This window comes from Thermobia domestica, chromosome 7 (assembly GCF_964235325.1).
Source record: "Thermobia domestica chromosome 7, izTheDome1.hap1.1, whole genome shotgun sequence".
NCBI lineage: Eukaryota > Metazoa > Arthropoda > Insecta > Zygentoma > Lepismatidae > Thermobia > Thermobia domestica.
The window spans coordinates 121,743,924-121,765,832 of record NC_137460.1 but is presented as its reverse complement, the minus strand read 5'-3'; the positions used below and the strand labels follow the sequence as shown (position 1 = coordinate 121,765,832).

The window sequence follows — 21,909 nt, the reverse complement described above, 5'->3', positions numbered from 1 at the left end:
ACAATTCCGATCCCATTTCAATCCAAAATCAGCTCCACCACTTTTGAGAGGGGGATATATATATATCTATATCTATCTATATCTATCTATCTATCTATCTATATATATATATATATATATAATGATCGAAAATGGCCACTATCAGTGTCGAATTTATAGTTTTCTGGGTCGCTTAGATGAACAGTGATACTTTCGATCCCGTTTAAATTCAAATTCAACCCCGCAACTTGGGGGAGGTGGAGGAAGATATATTTAAAAATTATCGAAAATAACCGATATTAGTGCTGAATCTACATTTTTTGGGTCGCTGAGATGAACGATGACACTTCCGATGCCATGGCCCGCAACATGGGGCAAGGATATATATATATATATATATATATATATATATATATATATATATATATATATATATATATATATATATATATATATATACGAGGGCCATCCGGAAAATGGTACCCGTTTGTGCAATAAAGACACAGTAGTACATATTAACAAATATACACATTTTTATTTGAAAGATCGTACTTTACACTACTTCTCCACATAATCACCAAGCAAATTGAGGCATTTGTCATACCGTGTGACTAGTTTTTGTATTTCAGCGTTATAGTCCTCCGCAGCCAGTGTATTAAGATACGTAGTCACGCCTCGTTTAAGTTCTTCATCGCTGTCAAATCTTTTTGCCAGAAACTCTTTAAGCTTCGTAAAGAGATGAAAATCCGAAGGGGCGATGAACTTCACAAGGTCGAACGTTTCGTGCATTAAGAAATTTGGCGGGGTTCTCAATTCGTTTAATCATTATAAACGAGCACAGACACAAAACAGGCACTGCTAACGTCACGCAACCTCGCACAGAGCAGGCAGACAAGCCACTGACGCGGTCAGACCTTGCCCAGCGGCTCCCCGAGTCGTCAGCGCTTCATACGGCGCAAACGGGTACCACTTTCTGGACGGCCCTCGTATATATATATATATATATATATATATATATATATATATATATATATATATATATATATATATATATATATATATATATATAAGCTCCCCGGACAAAAAATTAGCCCTTTGGTACTTACGTTAATACCGTGTAGCGCCGCCCCTGGCCTGGATGACCGCCTGGATGCGGTCTGGAAGGGAGTCCACAAGGGTATACAAGGCCGTCACATCCAGTTGAACCCACTCACGGAGGATAAGATCACGCAATTCCACCAAACGTCGGGGATGCTGATGTCGACATTTCAACCGCTGTTCCAACTGGTCCCACAGATTCTCAATTGGGTTGAGGTCCGGTGATTTTGCGGACCATTCGAGGTGTGGTGGGGTACCTGAGTGTTCCTCGAACCAGTCACATATGGGTCCAGCTCTGTGAACCCTGCTGTTGTCGTCTTGAAAAATGGGGGTGTCTATAGCAGTCATCGCGAAGAAAGTGACTGAAGGGTAACACCTGCTCGTCCAGGATTTTCAAATAAACGTGCTGGTTCATGTTCGTGGACACCTCAATGAGTGGGTCCACCCCATAGTACGAAAAACACCCCTAGAACATGACAGACCCACCCCTGGCCTGCACCTGACCTTCCACACACTGCGAGTGAAATGCTTCATGTGGCCGTTGGTGGACACGATGCCGGGCATCATTCGAATACAGGCAAAATCGTGATTCCTCAGACCATATGCCAGTCTGCTACTGTCCATGTTTGATGATTATTGGCCCACTGCAGACGAGCAACTTTATGTGCATGTGTGAGCAGTGGCCTTTTGCGAGGTACCCGACTCTATATGTTCATTGCATGCAGTTCCCGTCGCAATGTTCCCTCGGTGACAGGTTGGACTGGATCTGCATTCACAGACTGCAGTAATTCCTGGCGGGTTTTGAAGCGATTTCGATTCACAAGCATGGAAAGCCGTCTTCGGGCCCGATCTGTAATGATCCTTTTCCGACCACAGTTTTAGCGTCGTGTTTCATGGCCACGTGTGTTACACCACTGCTTGTAGACACGTTGAACAGTCCGCCGCGAAACATCAACAAATCCGGCAACTACCATGACTGTGTGGCAATGGACACGGCCAAACACGATTGTCCCTTTTTGCCACTCCGTCACGTCCGCGCTCTTTCCCATCTTGCCGCATATACACCGCTTCGATTGGTTCTGTGTCACTCCACGGTAGTGCCCTATGATCGCCTCGAGGCAGTGTATGCACGTTTTGCCATGTGATTCGACCAATACGCCATCTGCATCTGTTTGCCGACGCATCCTTGCTCTCGCGCGGGGGTGACTAATTTTTTGTCCGGGGTGCTTATCTATGTATATAAATGGTCAAAAATGACCGATATTAGTGTTGAATCTATAGTTCTTGCGATCGCCGAGATGAACAGTGGCTAGGGATGAGCACGAGACAAGATTTGAGGCATGTCATGTAAAAGTGATGTCTCGACTCAAAAAATGTATTCTTCTCTATTGGAAGAGCTGTGTCTCGACTCGAATTTTGTCAGGAAAATTCTGTCTCGACTCGTCTCATGCGCATCCCTAACAGTGACACTTCTGATGCTGTTTAAATCCATTTTCAGCCCCGACACTTGGGGGATGAGGAGGGGTGACATACATTAAAATGATCGAAAATTAGCAATATCTGTGTTGAATCCATTTTTTTCCTGGTCAGTAAGATGAACATTGATACTTACGATGTAACATAGATCCAAATTCAGCCATACAACATACAAAGATGTGCATATGGATTATTTATTTCAACCCAACGAAGCGGGTAATATATGCTAGTATATAATAAACAGAAAATGTATCAAAACTAAAATATCAGTATATTTTAAAACAGATTTGTATTTAGATATTTTATGACTCTGGCCCCAAGAAAAGGCTGCTGCCTTCTTTCTTATTTGTTCACATTCAGTAATGTTTAAGTAAAATTGGCTGTTGGTACTGTATTAAGCCTAAACAATAACGCCTTGACCGCTTATTTTGAACCTCCAGTAGCGGGGCAGGGGCATTTTGTGAATCACGCTGATAGCAACAGCTTCAGCCGGTAGCATGCAGGGAATTTGCAGAAAGCCGAAAGCTTTGAGGAACTACTAGTAGGGTCTATCTTTCAAATATTTTCCATAAACCTTATTCGTTCCGTCAGGCCCGTATTTATACATATATTCTGCGCCCTTGTGCTCTAAATAATTTGCCACCCCCCGCACAAAATTTGCCGCCCTCCCGAAAACGACCAATATTAGAATTGAATTCACAGTTTTGGGGATCACTGAGATGAATAGTGGCACTGGTCATACTCCACTCCTCAGGGAAGGAGCGAGATTGTATAAGTAATCGAAAACGATAGGTATTAGTGTTGAATTCATAGTTTTCGAGGTCGCTGAGCTTAACGGTATCAGTTTTCATGATAATCAAGTTTATCCTCACCCCTTGGGATGGGGATGGGAGAGGATGATTTTTTAAAATAATCAAATAAGCTAGCTAATTAGTAACTACTGTAATTAGAGCGAATTAAATATATGAACATGTTTTCTGGCGCTTGCGCTGGACTCTGCGATTTGCTAGTTTTAAATATTACTTTATTGTGAATCTTAAAAGAAACTCCAAAATTTTGGCGCCCCTAAATTCTGCCGCCCTGTGCTCAAGCACAGAATAGCACTTATCTAAATACGGGCCTGCGTTCCGTGTGCAGAATCAGATTTCCGCTAGTTACGGTCTTAAAGGAAGCTAATTCAATCTCCCAAGTAAGACTGTGCATGATATAAATGCTGTAATGAATTATAGTACAAGACTTATCAAAAAGAACTGTGTCATCAAGTTTGTAGTACGTAACTGCACATTATATCCAGGGATGTAATACTTAATTTTCTAGTAATATGTTCACGCCATGAATAAAATGTTAGATTGAACTACAAAAGTCTGATTTAAGAGCTGAAGACGCGATACACGGATTTTCTCCGTACTAAAAGATAATTTCTGAGCCATAGATTTTGTACTGTTCTCTGATTCACTTATACATTGTTGCGATTGATTGATTAAGGTGTTTAGTGGGAACGTGAGCATCGAGTTTAATTGTTCGCTTTACAATGGCCGACTTACGCACTTTTTTTTTTTTTTTTTTTTTTGAAAACTAAAAATTTCTAAAATTGATAATGACTTAAAACGACACTTTCTTAAAAAGTGTAACTTGAATATGTTCACGAAAAATAATAAAATAACGCAACAAAATCTATAGAAAATTAAAACACATGTCATGAAAAAGCTACGAGAAAAGAATAATGGTAATAATAAAACCAAAACAAATAAAAATTAAAAAGCAAATTCTCAGAGAACGTTAGCTAATTCAATCGCCCAAATGAAAGTAAGAATATAGTCGCTAATGAGTGACTTCTCCCAAAAGAAACGTGGCTAATATTCTTCAGTATCCCTAAACGCTCTCTGATGTCTGAGATATTCTGGACGTTATACAAGAATGTGCCGGAAACTCAGTGGAACGGTAAAGCTTTTACAAAATAAACGGTTATCACCACTCATGAAGTAGGAATGTGTGAGATGAGTGTCTGATATGGGAACATCCCCAGGTTCACTTCATCTCTTACTTGTCCCGAGTAACACGAGCTATCAGAATATAGAGATCATCAGAAAAAAGAGCGTAGATTTGGGTAGCACATACAAAAGAAAGACCTGTACTAAGAACTGATATTTGTGAACACATTTACCTATTACTTCCTATTGATTCGTACCGGCAAGTACGCAACGGCCTATCTTGCAATTGACTTTTCTTAGAGACTTATTAGTGCAGGAATTTTAGGTCAAAATTAGGGGTTTATTTATACAAAAAAAAATTCATACAAGTAAGGAACTTTGTACAGTTGTAGTACTTGACCTCCTCATCAATATACCTCCTGAACGAATAAAGATAGAGAGATGTATTATACACCAAAATATGTGTTTTTCCATTCTCTAGATATCATCACTCTTTATGGTTTACGCTATCTCTGCTCATTGTAGAGTTATCGGCGTGAAAATCGGCGGCCATTTTCCAATATCGTGGCCGAAGCTCAAGGTCAATCTCAGGGGACTTTTAGTATGTTGATAAGGAGGTCAAGTACTACAACTGTGCAAAGTTCTTTGCTTGTATGAATTTTTTTTTCGCAAAATTCCTGCACTATATTGATTGCTGCAAGCAGCAATAAAAATATATTACGCAAGAGAACCTTATATTATACACAATGATATAAAATATATATAAAATGTATAAAGACATCACACCACAGTTCGATTTATTTAAGATTTATCGTAGTATATACTCATATACAATATTTGTTGCTACGATGCGTATTCAATGGTTACACAGTATTTTCGATCACTTAAATCCACTATATTTCAAAATAGCGGTAGTTATTAATTGCTTCACAGAAACTTCAATGCATTTCTATATGATATGGCGTCCTGTTGAACTATACATTGACAATTACTTATAAACAAATTCCTGGTAACGAAAACTGTTACCATGGTAACTGGATTGCTGTCCTAACGACGAATAAACATTTGCATTTAGCGACACAAAAATAAAACATGTACAAATCAAGATTATTCATGACATTTCTTATAACATTTTTTCTTCTTATTTTAATTGTAACTAGTGCCAGATAAAATAGTATTTTTACCCTGCATATTAAATAAAGTAAAACAAATAAATACATGTTATCATTGTAAATAATTGTCCTATGGCCGGTAAAATTTCGTTTTCCGAGTAAGGTAACTTTATTTGTAGCCTTTTTTTTTTTAATTTCAGTCTCTTGAAAATACAGAAATAAAGGTACAAATAGAATTTTGGAAGGATACAGAGTCATTAATTTAGTTTCGTTTATGATGTACCTATTCAGTCTATCAACACGAAGTATGTTTTGTTTTTTTCTTTATGTTTAAGTAAAGCAAAAATCTAAAACAAAATTTTATCTTTTATACATTTGTTTTGTTGATACTATTGAAACAGCTACAAAATTATGTTTTTGATAATCATTAAGATTTTTCTTTATTTGCTTTACTACAGGGGCCTGGACAGCTTAGCGTGTCTACAATGTATTTCATTATTGAAGAATTTAGCAGTACAAGGACGCACAATTGTCTGTACAATTCATCAGCCAAGTGCATCTATTTTCCAAATGTTTGATCATGTGTATATCTTAGCTGAAGGACAATGTGTGTACCAAGGATCCTCAGATAAATTAGTTCCTTTCTTAGCTTCAGTAAATCTTCCTTGTCCTATTTATCACAACCCAGCTGACTTTGGTAAGTGTATTTCCTTCATTACAATGCGATAGTCTTAGAAGAAAATTCGCTAGTTTTATTACTCTGATAAGCTTCTTCCTTGCCCTATTTATCACAACCCAGCTGACTTTGATAAGTGTAATTTCTTCATTATGAACTGATAGTCTTAGAATCAAATTTGCTTCTTTTGTTAGTCTAATAATAATCCTAGTTGCAATTTTGAGACGAGTTAGATCTTATGTTTGTACTCCAGAATAATAAGGTTTTGAAAAATTAAACTAAGGAGTGATTCTGTTGAAAATTGAAATTAATTTCGTCAAATTGTAATTAATTGGAATAGAAATGCTCGGATAAAGGTGTTATTAAAATGTTTAAAATTATTCTGTTATTATTATTTCAATATAGTTTTCTATGTATATTATAATGCGACTAATGGCATTTAACTCAGCGGCTACTGATATAAAACTAAAGCAGAAAGCTTAAAAGTATAATGCTTTGTATACTTGTGTTACTTGTATTAGAATCTTGTATTATATTTATCTATTTCTGAAAGTTACATTTTAACAACTTGTGTGAGCGAACAAGTTCTAATTTATGAAATTACACTAATGTTTATTTATCAAAGTAGTTAAATTATTTTTCATTGACTTATTCATATTTCACCTTTAAATTCACTTAATATTCGATATTCGATACTACATATTTAATAAAAATAAATTTGCTTTAATTAGCTACACACAATGTTAAGAATACAATTAACATCTCGTATTCTTTCTTTATGAATCATTACAAGTAAAACAAAGCTTATTTGGTTTTAAGATTGGTTAGGAAAGGACACTTTTTGTTGTTTTATGAAACAAAGGAAGAGAATAAGTATTATTTATTGTTGTTAAACAAAAGACCTTAGAATAAATAATGTCGAGAATTAAATCAGAATATATATTAGTGTTGATTGCAATTTAACTTATCCACAACTACCATAATTAATTCATAATCAATTTTGGATAGTATAAAATGGCTTATACAATTAAATATAAAATACTTTCTATTCTTGGAAATATTTTCTTGAAATTTTATAATACTGTATTCACAGTTGGGGCCGCTGTGACTCAGTGGTAGAGGGTTTATCTCTGGTGCTTGGGATCCCTCGTTCGATCCCAGCTCGCACCAAGTAAACTTCCTGGTGTACAAACACTGTGTGCGTGGGTTTTCTCGAGGTTCTCCCATTTCCTCCCACTTTCTTCATTCCACCATTTCATTCCTTTCTCATCATTACCGTCTCCTTTAGTCTAGCCGGCACAACCATGGGACGTAAAACTTAGTTTTATTTTCATTTTTGTATACAAACTTATTTATTACTCAAATTTTACATTAACATTCAAGATTTTTAACACCTATTTTTCTAATAGATGATATAACTTGGTTCCAATATATTTATAACTATTTTGCGTTTTAGTCCATCTGACATAGATCATTGATTAAAATGTGTGCCTTGTGTTGTATTGTATAAATAAACAATACTTTGTAGAGAAAAATGCATACTTTTCTTTAATATATATTCAAACAGTTTTCTGTATACATAAAAAGAATAATCATTCTTTTAAAGAATTTATCAATATAGTTATTCCTGTTATCTCGTTTACTATCAAAATACGGTTTTGCTCTTCGAAAGAATCGTAGTAATAAATAAATAAATAAATAAATAAATAAATAAATAAATAAATGAAATTGAAAATTTTACGGATTAAAATAAAACTCATTACATTAAAATTGGGATGATTTTTATCATTTCACTTTGACGGTAGAACTTAGGAGAAGAGGAGGAGGAAATATCTGAAACTAAATAAAACTTAATAACTCTTGGACTATCAGATGGACCTCGATCAAATTTTCAACATAGATGAGGTTCGGGCCTGGGATGGGTTTTGTCATTTCACTTTGACGGTGCAACATAGAGGAGGGTGACGGCGGGGATAAATGGAAGTCACTATCCTTGTAACTCTTGAACCACCCGACTGATCTCGAGCAAATTTTCAAAGTAGACGAGCTTCGGATGTGGGATGGTTTCTATCATTTCACTTTGACGGTGCAACTTTGGGGGGAGAGAGATATTTAAAAATTATCAAAGTGACTGATATTTGTGTCGAATCCATAGTTTTCGGAGTCGCTGAGATGAACAGCGATACTTCTGGTGCCGTTTAAATCTAAATTCAGCCCCGGAATTTGGAGAGGGAGAAATATAAAAAAAAATGATCGAAAACGATTAATATCAGCGTTAAATCCATAGTTTTCGTGGTCATTGAGATGAACAGTAACACTTCGGATCTCATACCCCGCAACCTTGGGTGAGGGATTGGAGAGAGAAATATAAAATTCATAGAAAATGGCCGATATTAGTGCCGAATTCATAGTTTTCGGGGTCGTTGTGATGAACCGTGAAACAGTGACATTTCCTATGCCGCTTAAGTTCAAATTCAGCCACACAACAGGGGGAGGAGGACGGGGAAGAAATATAAAAATGATCGAAAATGACCGATATCAGAGAGCACTTTAGTAATAGTAAAAAGTATTGACTAACGCAACATGTTACTATTTTTTTTAATTTAACCCAGCGTAGTGGGTAATTGATGCTAGTAATTAATAAAAATTAAGCAACAATGTTCTAAAATTAAAATAAAATTATCAACAAAAATTTTGTATTCTTAATATATATGTTTTGCATATCTGTTAGTTCTATGTAGAATACAATTTTTAAATAATATTAAGATGTAGTAATAGTGACAATTATATGTCATGCCAAAGTCATACTAAATATGTATATACATATAATATTCTTCATAATGGTGATTTCATCGTTTCAAAGCAAGTTCATGACACAGACTTTAAGGCGAGTTGGGACCACTTTGTGAGAAGCTCCCTGCTTCGGTAGTGGAACAGGCCGTTAAGTGTTTGGAGTAAGTCACAAAGAAGTACTGGCAGAATATCCATTTCCCTTTGTTTTCAAGAAAAATTAACGATCAATTTTTTAATCGTTACGAATTATTTTGATGATTATCATCTAAAACTGACTCCAACAAAATTTCATTGATTAAATTAAGAATGAACACAAATTTTAGCTAATTAATTTGATCGGTAATCTTTTACCGGATTGATTACAAACCTGGAGAGAAATTACCAAATAATTAATTGTTATACAACAACTAACACTCACAATTTCCATTATAACGAGCAACATATATTATTTCTAATCCTAACATCGTTTTGCTAATTCTATATGTTGTTGTTAGTTTTTTTCTGGGTATCTAAGAAATTTCTAGCAAGATATCTTAATTTATGCCCATATCTTCAATGTCTGTTTTAGCAGTATAAATTATTGTAATTCGTCCTCTAAAATATAAGGCACAAGACTAAGTGTAAAATCTTTTCAACTTTGAGAACACGTAGTAGATTGCGTATAGTATATTTATTTTGGTCCTAACTCATTTTCAAAGAATAGCTCACTGCTTAAATCTTCAATTTTAATAATTTAACGTAAGTTTTATAATCAATCTCATCAAACATGAACTGATAAGACACTAGTCATGTTCAAATCTTTAATGAATTTGATTCAGATGAGTAATTGCGCATACGAATTTGAACCAATATTGTGGTGAAATACACATAGTTTTTTAATTTCATAATTTGTAATCAAATTTGTGTTTGTTAACTATAAGAATGAAGTATGTTAACACCAAGTAATATTTCCGCTCGGAACTATTAAGTCACTCAAGGCTCAGCGTAGATTTATTATATGGCACAAAATTGGAATTTTAATATCTTTTTTACTGTACTCATTTAAAATATGTGTCTGTCTGTGATATCTTGTAATAAAGACAGTTGCATTCTGAAATATTTCAGTGATCGAAGCGACATGTGGAGAGTATGGAAACCACAACATGAACATGGTAATAGCATCTGCTAATGGTAGAAGTACAACATGGTTTACAAACTCAGAATCTCTTCCAGAATTTATAGTTGAAGAACATGACAAATCAAAGCCCCGACAAGGTATGAGATAAGTATTGTATTTTTTATTTATTTAATTGAGTTATACACAAAATAACTAGATTTTGAGATATTTCCGAATGAAAAGGTTGTTAATTTTGTCCTGTTTACCATTTTTTAAGTTTATATACAATTCACAATAAATACTGGTTTTTAATTGTAGCTTCTAAAGTGAAGACGATATTATTCGTATTACGTATAGAGTGATAAAGATTATTGGCAAATGCATCAGACTTAAAACTTCGTAATCATAACCATCAAGAAAAGAACAAAAACACTATACGTTACGTATGATGATACTTATAATTTAAAATAATAGTATCGTCCTCATATCAATATTTTGTGATTAGTTTGTGTGAACTCAATGAGCACATCGCTACACAAAGAAAACATCTAAGCAAGTACTGTATTTGAATCCCAATATTTGATGTTAATAATTTCGACAGCATCCTGTTTACTTCTTACAAGCCTATGGAAGAAAGAGTACCTTCACCGTTGTCACATTAAGTATTATAACTGAAGAACTTTTTACATTTAACTTATGCAAAATTGTATTTTTATTTGTAAATGTAACAAAATTATACGATATAAAGTATTCCATTTACATAAATAAAACCACCATTTCATATTTCAAAAACAGTAATATTAAGATGTTTTTAGTTGCAACACTAGATGTGACAATACACTGTAGAAAAATGTGCACAAGTAAGGATTTGGTTGATATATTTTGAGGAAATAATCCACGTGATATTTTCTCGGTTTCCAGATATAGTGAGCTATCCTTCAAAAATAAACTTAAACCTAAGTGAACTAAACACTATCCACCTTACATAATCTACGAAAAAGAAAATAATATATTGGCTTTTAAAATTATTAATATCTAATGTTGGGATTCAGCAATGCCCGCAGAATTTTTTCCAATTCTGCTGACATAGAAGCGGACAAAAGACTGACATAGAAGCGAGGTGACAAATATTCATACCTTGATCCATATAATATTTCTTGTAAAACAATTATAATTGATTAACGTGTCATAGCTTTATTGACTACGGTAAATACATTGTGTATTGTAGTGAGTAAGTAAGCAAGTCTAACATGTTTTGGAAAGTATTTCAAAACTGCAGACAGGGACAATTACCCCCTCTTGGTCCCCGCTGCGGACTCCCATGTGTATTTAAATACTTGTTAAGCTGTATTAATTCTGCTTAGCTAATTTATTATGATTGTAGGGTTGAGAGTCAGAATGAGCATTTTCATTTTTATGATAACAGAGAATTGATTTCTATGTAGGAAGTATGTTTCGTTTAAAATTTCCGTACTGATTGACAAATTATTGTGATTTCGATCGCAAATGGCAGTGTCTTATTCTGATTCACAGTAGCTTTTAATATACTACTAGTTTTCTGAGTTTGCAAGAATATATTATCAAGCTGTAATATTTGCGTTTTAGCTATTCGGAGTTTACTTGTTCATTTTATTTATCTAATAATTGATAAATGCACTTAGATTTCCGTGTTCGGTAGGAAGAAACAATTCTGAAATATCCCTTTGATTTCTTTCAGGAATTAAAATTTCAGAAGTAAAATTAATAGTAAAACATAAAACATAAAGTGATTTATATGCAGTGACGGCTTAAGAGTTCTACAAGAAGAAAAGTTACAACAGAAGTGGAACATTACCTCTCCCTTCCATCTTACCTTTGAGATATCCAGTGATTCTTCACTTCGAAAGCATTCTTTATATTCTGATGTGATGCACAAATATTACTGAAAAAATAACAACTATATAATTCACAATTGCATATGAAAACCTTAGATTCTAAATACCTTAAATTCTTATATATATTTCTCCCAAATCAATAGCGCTTAATTTGCTAAAATTCGCATGGATAGTTTATTTTGATATGCTAAATACAATCAAAGAAGAAACTAAAACTAAGTTTTTTTTTTGCTGCTCCGTCCTTAAGTCTGCTTGTTAGTACATCGAAACGTCACTGTTTTTCATTTTTACTTAATTTTATTTTTATTATTTGTTTGTTTATTTTTACGTATGTGCATCATATATATATCTGTAATATATTCTGTGCTAATTAGATCGAATCACGGTTGAATCTCTCATTTCCGTAAGATCCAGTCCACCCACTTTCTTCCTACTAAAGTTTTCTTTTTTAAAGAAATTTTTAACAACAAAATGTTATCAACTTCCTCTGTATTTAATTGCAGTGTATTTTTCTGTAATAATGTATAAATAGTTTTAATTGGGTTGCAAATAATAAATTTTCCTTGCTTTGTTTTTCAGTTCTAAGTAAACGGAAAATTATACTTAAGGCTTTCTGCCCATCGTTTGTATTGTGTAGTGCCACAAAAACCACAAAAGTTAAACAAGATACATCGGAATGGTTGCAGTTTCTAGTCCTTCTTAAAAGGGGCATCATTAAAACTAAAAGAGATACAGTAAGTTATTCAAATTATCTATTTTAAAATTATGTTTAGGAATTAATTTTAAAATGTACTAACAAGGAACCCTAGGTATCTATCAGAGCCCGATTTTCATGAAACTTTGAATATAGAGAGAGTACCTCGGGAAACACGCACACCTAAAATTGTAGCTGCAGTGTCCAAGACGTTGGGACACTAGAGCTCGAGAAAGATCAAATGTGGAACGTCAGTACATTAAGGTCATGAGATACACTTTGCTCACCTTGTATTTAAACCACTCTACCAGAAGCACAGCCCACAACAGACTTCAGGTTTTGTTTCTATTTACGTTCAAATTGATGCATCGCATGACCCTCTTCTCATTTACACGAATCTTACCAGTTTCAACATGATCTCTTTCAAGATGGCGAGTATTCTTTTTATAACTTAACAGGTCATATTTACCATCTCGTATCCATGTATGCTCATTTCGTGTCGTTACAATGACACGTTTTAAAGAAAAGCGTGCATTTTCTCATTATGTTCTTAATGTACTGACGTTCCACATTTGATCTTTCTCGAGCCCTAGTGTCCCAATGTCTTGGACACTGCAGCTAGAATTTTGGCTGTGAGAGTTTCCCAAAGTACTCTCTCTACATACAAAGTTTCATGAAAATCGGGCTCTGATAGATACTTAGGATTCCTTGTAAGATTATAATTTCGAAAATGTTTTAATGGGAATACATTAATATATTGCGTTCATTCATAAACAAAATCAATATTCAACTCCATCTAAGTATCTATATCTGTAAACAATAAGGTATCAAAAGTAAAGTGTTTATTTCTGACAGAAGAAAACTTGCACATATGCAAGTGAAGGATAAAAATGACCTGTAAAAAATTCATTGCAGCTTTGAAAAATTCAAGATTGCTAATAAGACTCCAACTAACCAAAGCAGTATATATATTTTAAGAGTATATATCTGTGTTACAGTTTCGGCTATGTACCATAGCCTTTCTCAGGCACATTATGAGAGAAATATTCAATTTTGACAGCTTATATACAATCTGAGGAATTTCTAAGCTTACTTTTTAGAACCAATCAAAAGTTTATGTTTTGTAAAGAGAAAGTGAGCGTGTCTTGTATTCAGATTCTATATAATCTGTCAAAATTGGATATTTCTCTCATAATGTGTCAGAGAAAGGATATGTTACATAGCTGAAACTGTAACACAGATATATTCTTGAAATATATATACTACTTTGGTCAGTTGGAGTTTTATTAGCAAAAGTGACTTAAGTGAACATTAACCTACCAAAGAGAAATATTCATATTATTAATATTAATGTGCAACACTCTATGTTGTTTTGAATATTTTGAACAAATATAAACATTTCGTAATTACTGTATATACAGGATGTTAATGAACTATACCGACAAACTCTGACTCTTAAAGATGATTCCTCCCACCAAAATAATAAGAAAAATCAGAGTTCATCTTGACCTGTGGAGAAAAGTGCATAGTTTCAGAGCTAGGGCTAATCAAAAGCGTGGAAAAAAAATACAAAATAAGTTATATTATTTCGAACAAAGGAACCGTGGAGTGGCGAATCTTATCAGTGTACAATAAGACAGACACACCATCCAAACAGCATATTTCAGCAATTTGCAATAGTTGCGCATCCCCACAGATCATAATTTCCAGACATGCTCCGAATAGAATTCTCAGATATACTTTGACTTAAAGATGGGGTCAAAAGCAGGGAAAACGTAAGACTTGACAGGAATGAATACGGAATACGGAAGTGTTAGGGATCGCTAGTTTCATGGTTTCTCGTGTTAGAAACAACACGTGATGCGATGTAATTTTCCACGCTTATACGTGAAAAACCGTTAACAATACCTTGAAAAAGATACATCGCAGCCCACATTATTCCGAACACGGGGAATCGTGAAGCCTGACTGTCCCTAATACTTCCGACTTTCCACTGATGATTTCGTGTTCACTCCTGTCAAGTCTTATGTTTTCCATAATTTTGACCCATCATTAAGTCAGAGCACATCTAAAAATTCTGTTCGGAGCATATCTGGGAATTATGCCCTGTGGAGAATACCTTGCGCAACTATTGAAAATCGCTGAAATATGCACTTTTGAATGGTGTGTGTATGTGACTTCCTACAATAATATTAAGCACAGCTCCACAGTTTCTTGCCTTTGAAATAACGCGTATTGAAATTTATTATTTTTCTGTTATGAAACTATACATTTTCCCCTACATATGAACTCTTTTCTTATTTTGATTGGAGAAATCACATCTTAAAGTTTGTCGGTATAGTAGTAATACCCTTATATTCTATATATGGAATCAATTTCTTTAAAATTGAGAAAATTATATATGATTATAATCGAAACGAAAGCAACTGATTTCACAAACTCACCATACGACTAGTACTGACATCTCTTACATTTCGAGTCGCATCAGAATTCTTCTTGAGGGTAGAAACGTTTAATATATATATATATATATATATATACAAATGAACATAAAAGAATAATAAATCTAGAACGCCTTGCTAAACATATTTGTTAGGTACGGAGTTTATAACGGATTATCATTCTAGAATAAAAAACAATAAATTTTCCTTTAGAAAGGTAGAATATCAATATGGTATTTTTATCCCTTGCTTCTCGTACACAAAGCGGAAAACACAGTAGAAGCTTAAATACATATTTCCTACAGAATTAAGTAATGCAGCAAAGTAATAAATCATGTATATGTTTGATTGGAAATACAAATTTACTGCTTTTTACTAGAGAAGTAAATTTCATAATTGAGATGTTTCTAGATGAGGTGAAAGGAAATTTACATTTATTGTTGAAAATAATTATTCATACACCACATTGCCAAAAACAAACAATACAGTATTTTTTCTACTGGAAACAATAGAAGGGAATGCATTTACATATTCCATTCAAATCAGGTACTTAGGATTAAATCTAGACAAAATATTAAATTGGAAGATACACTTCAAATACCTCGTCAAGAAAGCATTCAAATTTAACAACATATTCGCAAGTTTAAGTGCAACAAAATGAGGAATTTCTCCACATGTACTAAACAAAGTCCTACGCCAAACATTAATGGCCAAAATTTTATACGGTAATATGTTTTACAATTTCAATTTAAATTACTTTTACAATAAATTAAACTCCATTCAATGTGGTGGTTTAAAAATAATTCTATCTCAAGCGTCTTTCACTCCAAAAAAATGCAGTTATTAAAGCTACAAGGACTTCTCCACTAGAGATAATGATCTACAAAACAGCTGAAATTTTACAACATCTAGAATGCCTAAATCAAATCCAATAGTTTTATAAAGACTATAAAATATGGAAATAAATAACGAAAAAAAACTGATATGTTAGAAAAAATTAAGCTGGATATCTATGACATATCAGGAATTAAGACATTTAAGGAGCAAAATATCCAAAGCACCATCCATACCAGCATTCATTTTTCAGTATAGAAAAAAATTATTAAAATTGCTATTATTACTTCGAACTATATATACAATGGCATAAACAAAAAAAAGTAACAAATCTGCATAAAACATTTGGTAATATCACACAGATAAACTACCAGAGGATTACATATTAGTCTTTACAGATGTCTCTAAACGATCTTATAAATTTGTATGCGTGCAGCTGTTTCTATTCCCCATAACAACATAAAAAGCAACTCAAATTACCTACATGAAACTCTATATTTGAAGAAGAGGTTTCACAATTTCTCAAGCTCTTTAATACATAAAACCAATATAAATATATAGTCATCTCAATGTATGTGCTCAACGTATTATGTTCTCAATGTATGTTCTCAATATATTAAGTGTTCTGACTGCACTAAACAATATGCACTGGTCCAGTAAAACCTCCTGGAACATACTAAATATAAAATACTTATATCACAATTTATGTAACAATAATTTTATCATCGTATTTATACTAAAGCTCATGTTAACGTAATTTTGAATGAAGAAGTAGATTTATCATCTAAAAGAGCAGTAAAAAGTGGAAATTACTAATATTAAACCTGTATACTTTCATCTCAAGATCACCATCCATACCTCAAATTTTATAAGAGACAAACTTAGTAACTGGAAAACAACAAAAGATTGGGACCTGGTAAATCCTTGTGAGACATCAAAACTACAAATGGAAAAAAGTATATGAAATGATCTAAAACCCAGACCTAAAACCATCTCATATAGATTAATATTAAATACGACTCTAACATCCGTTAAACTAAATAGTATTAACAAGGATACAAATATGTGTTGGTCTTGGTGAGAAGAAGATATTAGAACATTGAACCATATAATTTTCAAAAACAGAAGTTTTGAAAAAAAAAAAGTAAGAATGAATTACACAATTACCATGCCAGTCAGTCCGTTTCAAATTTATATTAGCATCCCAAAACAAAGATTTAATAAAAAGGTTGATATCATTAATGCAAAGAAATAATTTAAATTTATAACTATAGCAACACATTATAAGACATATAAATTATGAATATTAACGATAGTGTCATTAGAAGTCGGATCTAGGGGAAAAAACGAAAGCAAGGAAAAAAGATCTGTAATACATTCCATTATATAAAATAATATTATAGCTTCAAGATTTATATATATAAAGAAAAACTCATATATATCCTAAAAATAAAGACGTATATTTTAAATATTACTAACTAAAGCATCATGGATATTGGCGATTTAGATCATACATCTACGCAAGAAAAGAAGAAACCTCGACAGAGGCCGAAACAAACGAACTTTAAAAATATGGAATTTTATGTTTTATTTTATGTATGTATGTTTTTTTTCCACAGAAATGAAAGTAAAGAGTACAATTACGTCTAAATACAATTGTTACAATTGTTATTACTAGTGTTACTGATATTCAATAGAATCCGTATTCAATATCTCGAGAAAAAAAAACATTATTTGAATGATTGTTCGAATGATAAATCTAGGCAGATCTGCAGAGATTGAGAAATAGAGTGTCAAAAAAACAGAAAAATCTTTTGATAATAGCCGGGTTGATAAAACAGTTATCCAGTAAACGGAAATTCTCACCAGTCAAGTGTTCAGATTTATCTGTTTTACTCTTTGCCTATGAGGTTAATGTAAACTTGAAACGTATATAAAGATGTTTCGAAGAAAGTGTATAATGTTATTTCCGTATAGTTGTAGAAATATTTTCTGTATTTATTAAAGCAAATTAACCCTAAAGTGAGAGTTGTTTTTTCACATTTCTGACATTTTCTTTCTTTACTAATACTGCCTTGTGTGCTGTATTTCTTTGTCCAGCTGATGATGAATTCAACTTTTTTGGTAACAGTTAGATGACTTTTTCCAGAATGTATCTTTCGTCTTGTACAAATGGAAGCGTAACGAAATTGATACTATTTGTAATGCAACGACCAAATCTAGATAAACGTTAGAATTCGACCCGAACAATTACCAAAAGAATAGAAACCACATATACACCATCAATTGTTTAAAATAGTTGACCACCATTTAATACCTTGTAACAATAGTTTTGCTACAACCTGTTATTTGTTAAAACAAACTAATTGTTCAGCACAACAATGAATTATGAAATGAAAACTACAATATTTTCATCAGTGCACATGTTTGAAGTGGTTAATTTTGTTCGAAGTTGCAATCAGTGATGTACACATTGCTGCATGCATCATTGAGAACGAAGACTATCAAAAGGCATACCAGATGAAAATTGTGTAGACCTGATATTGGTAAATTTACAATTTGAGGGTATTTCCAAACGTTTCCGAGCTTTTACTGAAATATTACGCGATTCGTAACAAGCCGCTTATGGCATACAGTGCTATTTCTGGAAGAAGTAATGGATAGGTTTCAACTGTCTAGCTGTGTCACTCTGTGTGCGTCGGTTCGCTTACTGAATGACAATGCCTTAGTTCCCAGGCCTGTTGTTTTCAATGGTGCAGTGAAAGAGTATAACTTCACACCCACCTTACAGTCAGGATTTAGCAATGCAATCCTCAGCGTAAGGCTAGAAACTTTTGGAATTACTTTTGTATATTGTTTCTTATTACTTAAGGAAGCTATAGAATACATATTCAGTGTCTTACATCTTGAAAAACATATATATAAAACTGTTTCAGGACATTTCTGGTCTCTTTTTCATTCTGTCTTCTGTTATGCTACAAATGAGAACATGGTGATAAGTTCTGTACATTTGTAAAAACCTATGCTTAAATAGAAAATATTAGTTAAGACTAAAACATAAACAAGTTCAATACACTCTATCTAAATAAATATGTTAAGTGAGAATATAGAAACTGTATCACATGGAAAATAGTTCGAGTGCAGCAATCTTACGAGTTTCACTTAATGTTGTTAATAAAATATTTCCTAACTTTTTCAGGATGCAAGATAAGAAAGTTTTTCTCCTCTGTGATCGTTATAACTTAAAAACAATAAAATATTTAAAAGTAGCAAAAAAATTAATATATCACATAGTACTGGTAGTTTATAATTTAATAGTTCTTATGTCTATAAATATTCAATAATATAAAGTTTTGTTTTTGTTTCAGACTTTAACGCATGGCAGACTGTTGGTTAATTTGATTGTAGGATTACTTCTTGGCTTAATGTTTTTTGGCATAGGAAATGAAAGTTCTCGAATTTTGGATAACTACAACTTTCTGTTCTCAATTCTTGTGCATCACATGTTCTGTTCAATGATGCTTACCATACTCACATGTAAGTACACCAAAGCAATATAGTTTCGGCGTCAAGTGCTAAAAAGTAAGCAGGAGTGTATACAGCTATTATGAATTAAAGAGTTACCATGCACTATAAACACTTTTTATTATATATATCTCGGATCTATGAAGCTTTGGAAATAAATGATCCAGTAGTTCAAATGTAAGCGATAGATACGCTGCACTATAAACACTTTTTATTATATATCGGATCTCGGATCTATGAAGCTTTGGAAATAAATGATCCAGTAGTTCAAATGTAAGCGATAGATACGCTAAAGTTTTAATTTATTATATTAATAATAGAGAACTCTATAAGGAATCAATTACTAATATAGTAAATTGCAATTTCAATATGCCCATGAAGCTTCCATCGGAACATCTGTACTAATTATCTGTGTATACGTATATACATTTATATGTTCAATAATGAATTGTACCCGTACTGCTCTTCCAGTCTAACAGTTGGACGTCACGGCGGTTTGTTTCAGATAATAGCGTGAGTTCAATATTTTGAAGTAAGATGGATCACTTAGCCGCAACACGAGAGCAGTTGTGAGTCGTAACATGAAGCGTGGGCAGAAGGTCATCTGCGGACACGTATATACGTAGTGCAATGGAGGGTGGCGTACATGGTCAAAAGTGACTCGTACGTGACATTTGTGTTAAGAAGGTGCTCCATAGACTCGCTGTTCTATAGAAACAACAACATATGGCAGTATACCAGGAGTTATTGCATATATATAACGAAGGCTGTGAAATGCTTTTCGAAAATTAGTGACTAGTGTTACACTAGTGTTTCTGTGAGACACCACAGAAATGAAGAGGAAACATGGCGACATCCCACTTCCAAAAACGACAGAATTACATACGTGGTCGACAATTTGAAAGAAACGAGGATCGCAATAGAGTGACCAAGAGTGAGTCGACAATACTCCTAAAGAAAGATTTGCTGCAGCCTTTCGAAAACTTCATGGGAAATGGAAAATGTTGCATCCAGTTGGGTGGCGATTACGTGTAATATTGTAGTATGTATTCCGACAATTAAGGAATGTTCTCACACTTTGCTCTCATGAGTCGAAACAATTATTAAACGACCCAAGTAATGAAAAGTGTTTGTGGTTCATGTTAAATCGAAGCTCTAAATCCATACTAGCTGTATCCACTCCTGCTCAGTCTTAAATAAAATATATCTAATTTTGTCTTAGTCATTTTTCTTCATCACCATAAGTTCCCAAATCCATTATCCTATAGGGTCTGAGTCTTATGAAGCCTCTCCAATGACTTCTTTCATTCCACTCTCCTTTATCTTCGGCATTTTTTCATCTTATATCTCTTCTTCCCAATTCCTTTTATCCTGCCATCTGTTTCTTCCTTTTCCTTGTAGATGTTTACCAGTCATTTTTATATTTATGATTTTTTTTATGTAATCGTTCTTATTCAACTCTTTTTGCATGTCTATATTAGAGCAGCTTAGATTTTTTCTACTCTTTTCTTTTTCAATACATTTTCTTTATTGAGTGTTAGGAATATCATTTTCCTTGTTACGGTTCTCAACCATTTCGTTATTACCCATGTTAGATTTCCGCAGCACATGTTATTACAGATATGAAATGTTCTGTAGCAGCGTTTTAACTTTACTAGATATGTTCTCATCCATATAAGATGTTTGCCTCTTTTTTTTGGGTAAATCTTTCTCTTTGCCATAGTCTCCTAGTCACTTCTTTGTTTCCAGTTTTTCTTGTTTCTCTTTTTGTACTTCTCCTCGACTTATACGTAAGCCATATTCTTCTACATTTATTCCAAGGGAAGTAACATCGGTAAAAAGTAAAACTAATCGCTACAGGCTAAGAAAAAACAATTTCCCTATTGTCCTAATTCTTGTATACAACAATTAGGGTATTAAATATACTTTCTTTCCTTAGCTTATAATGATTATTTTTTTTTTTTTTTTTAATTTTTTGCCGATGTAACTTTTCTCAAGAGCAACCACTAGTCCCGAGCATCCAGTTTCTTTGTACGTCTTCACTTTCTCTCGAAATCATTCTCTCTCATGCAATCTCCAATTCACTCTAGGAACATATATTGTACATAAAGTTTAACAATGGTTGAGTAATATTCTAATAGTAGCTCTCACTCTAAGAATGGTTTTCCAAACTTCGTACTTTTTTATTTTTTATTTTTTCTCTTTTTTTGAAACTTTACTAATCCTGTATATTTTAAATGAAACATAGCACGAAAGAAATTGCTATTGAAAGTTCATTTATTATCGTTCATTATAATTCGAACAGAAGAGTCAAATATATGCATTAAGGAAATTTCAGCAAAATCTTCCTTCTTCTTTCTCTTTTAAACAGACTTTCATT

The 21,909-nt window shown here is 33.2% G+C and overlaps 1 protein-coding gene across 2 annotated transcripts in view; it reads left to right on the top strand.

The window, feature by feature from the left end:
- LOC145690379 (ATP-binding cassette sub-family G member 1) overlaps positions 1-21,909 on the top strand; it is a 220,098-nt gene that overhangs the window by 177,000 nt on the left and 21,189 nt on the right. For both annotated transcript variants that reach the window (XM_081765210.1, XM_081765209.1), the window contains exons 5-8: positions 6,055-6,293; positions 10,170-10,319; positions 12,615-12,769; positions 19,373-19,541. In XM_081765210.1, coding sequence (XP_081621336.1) covers positions 6,055-6,293; positions 10,170-10,319; positions 12,615-12,769; positions 19,373-19,541 — 713 coding nt within the window. The remainder of the gene's footprint in view (positions 1-6,054; positions 6,294-10,169; positions 10,320-12,614; positions 12,770-19,372; positions 19,542-21,909) is intronic.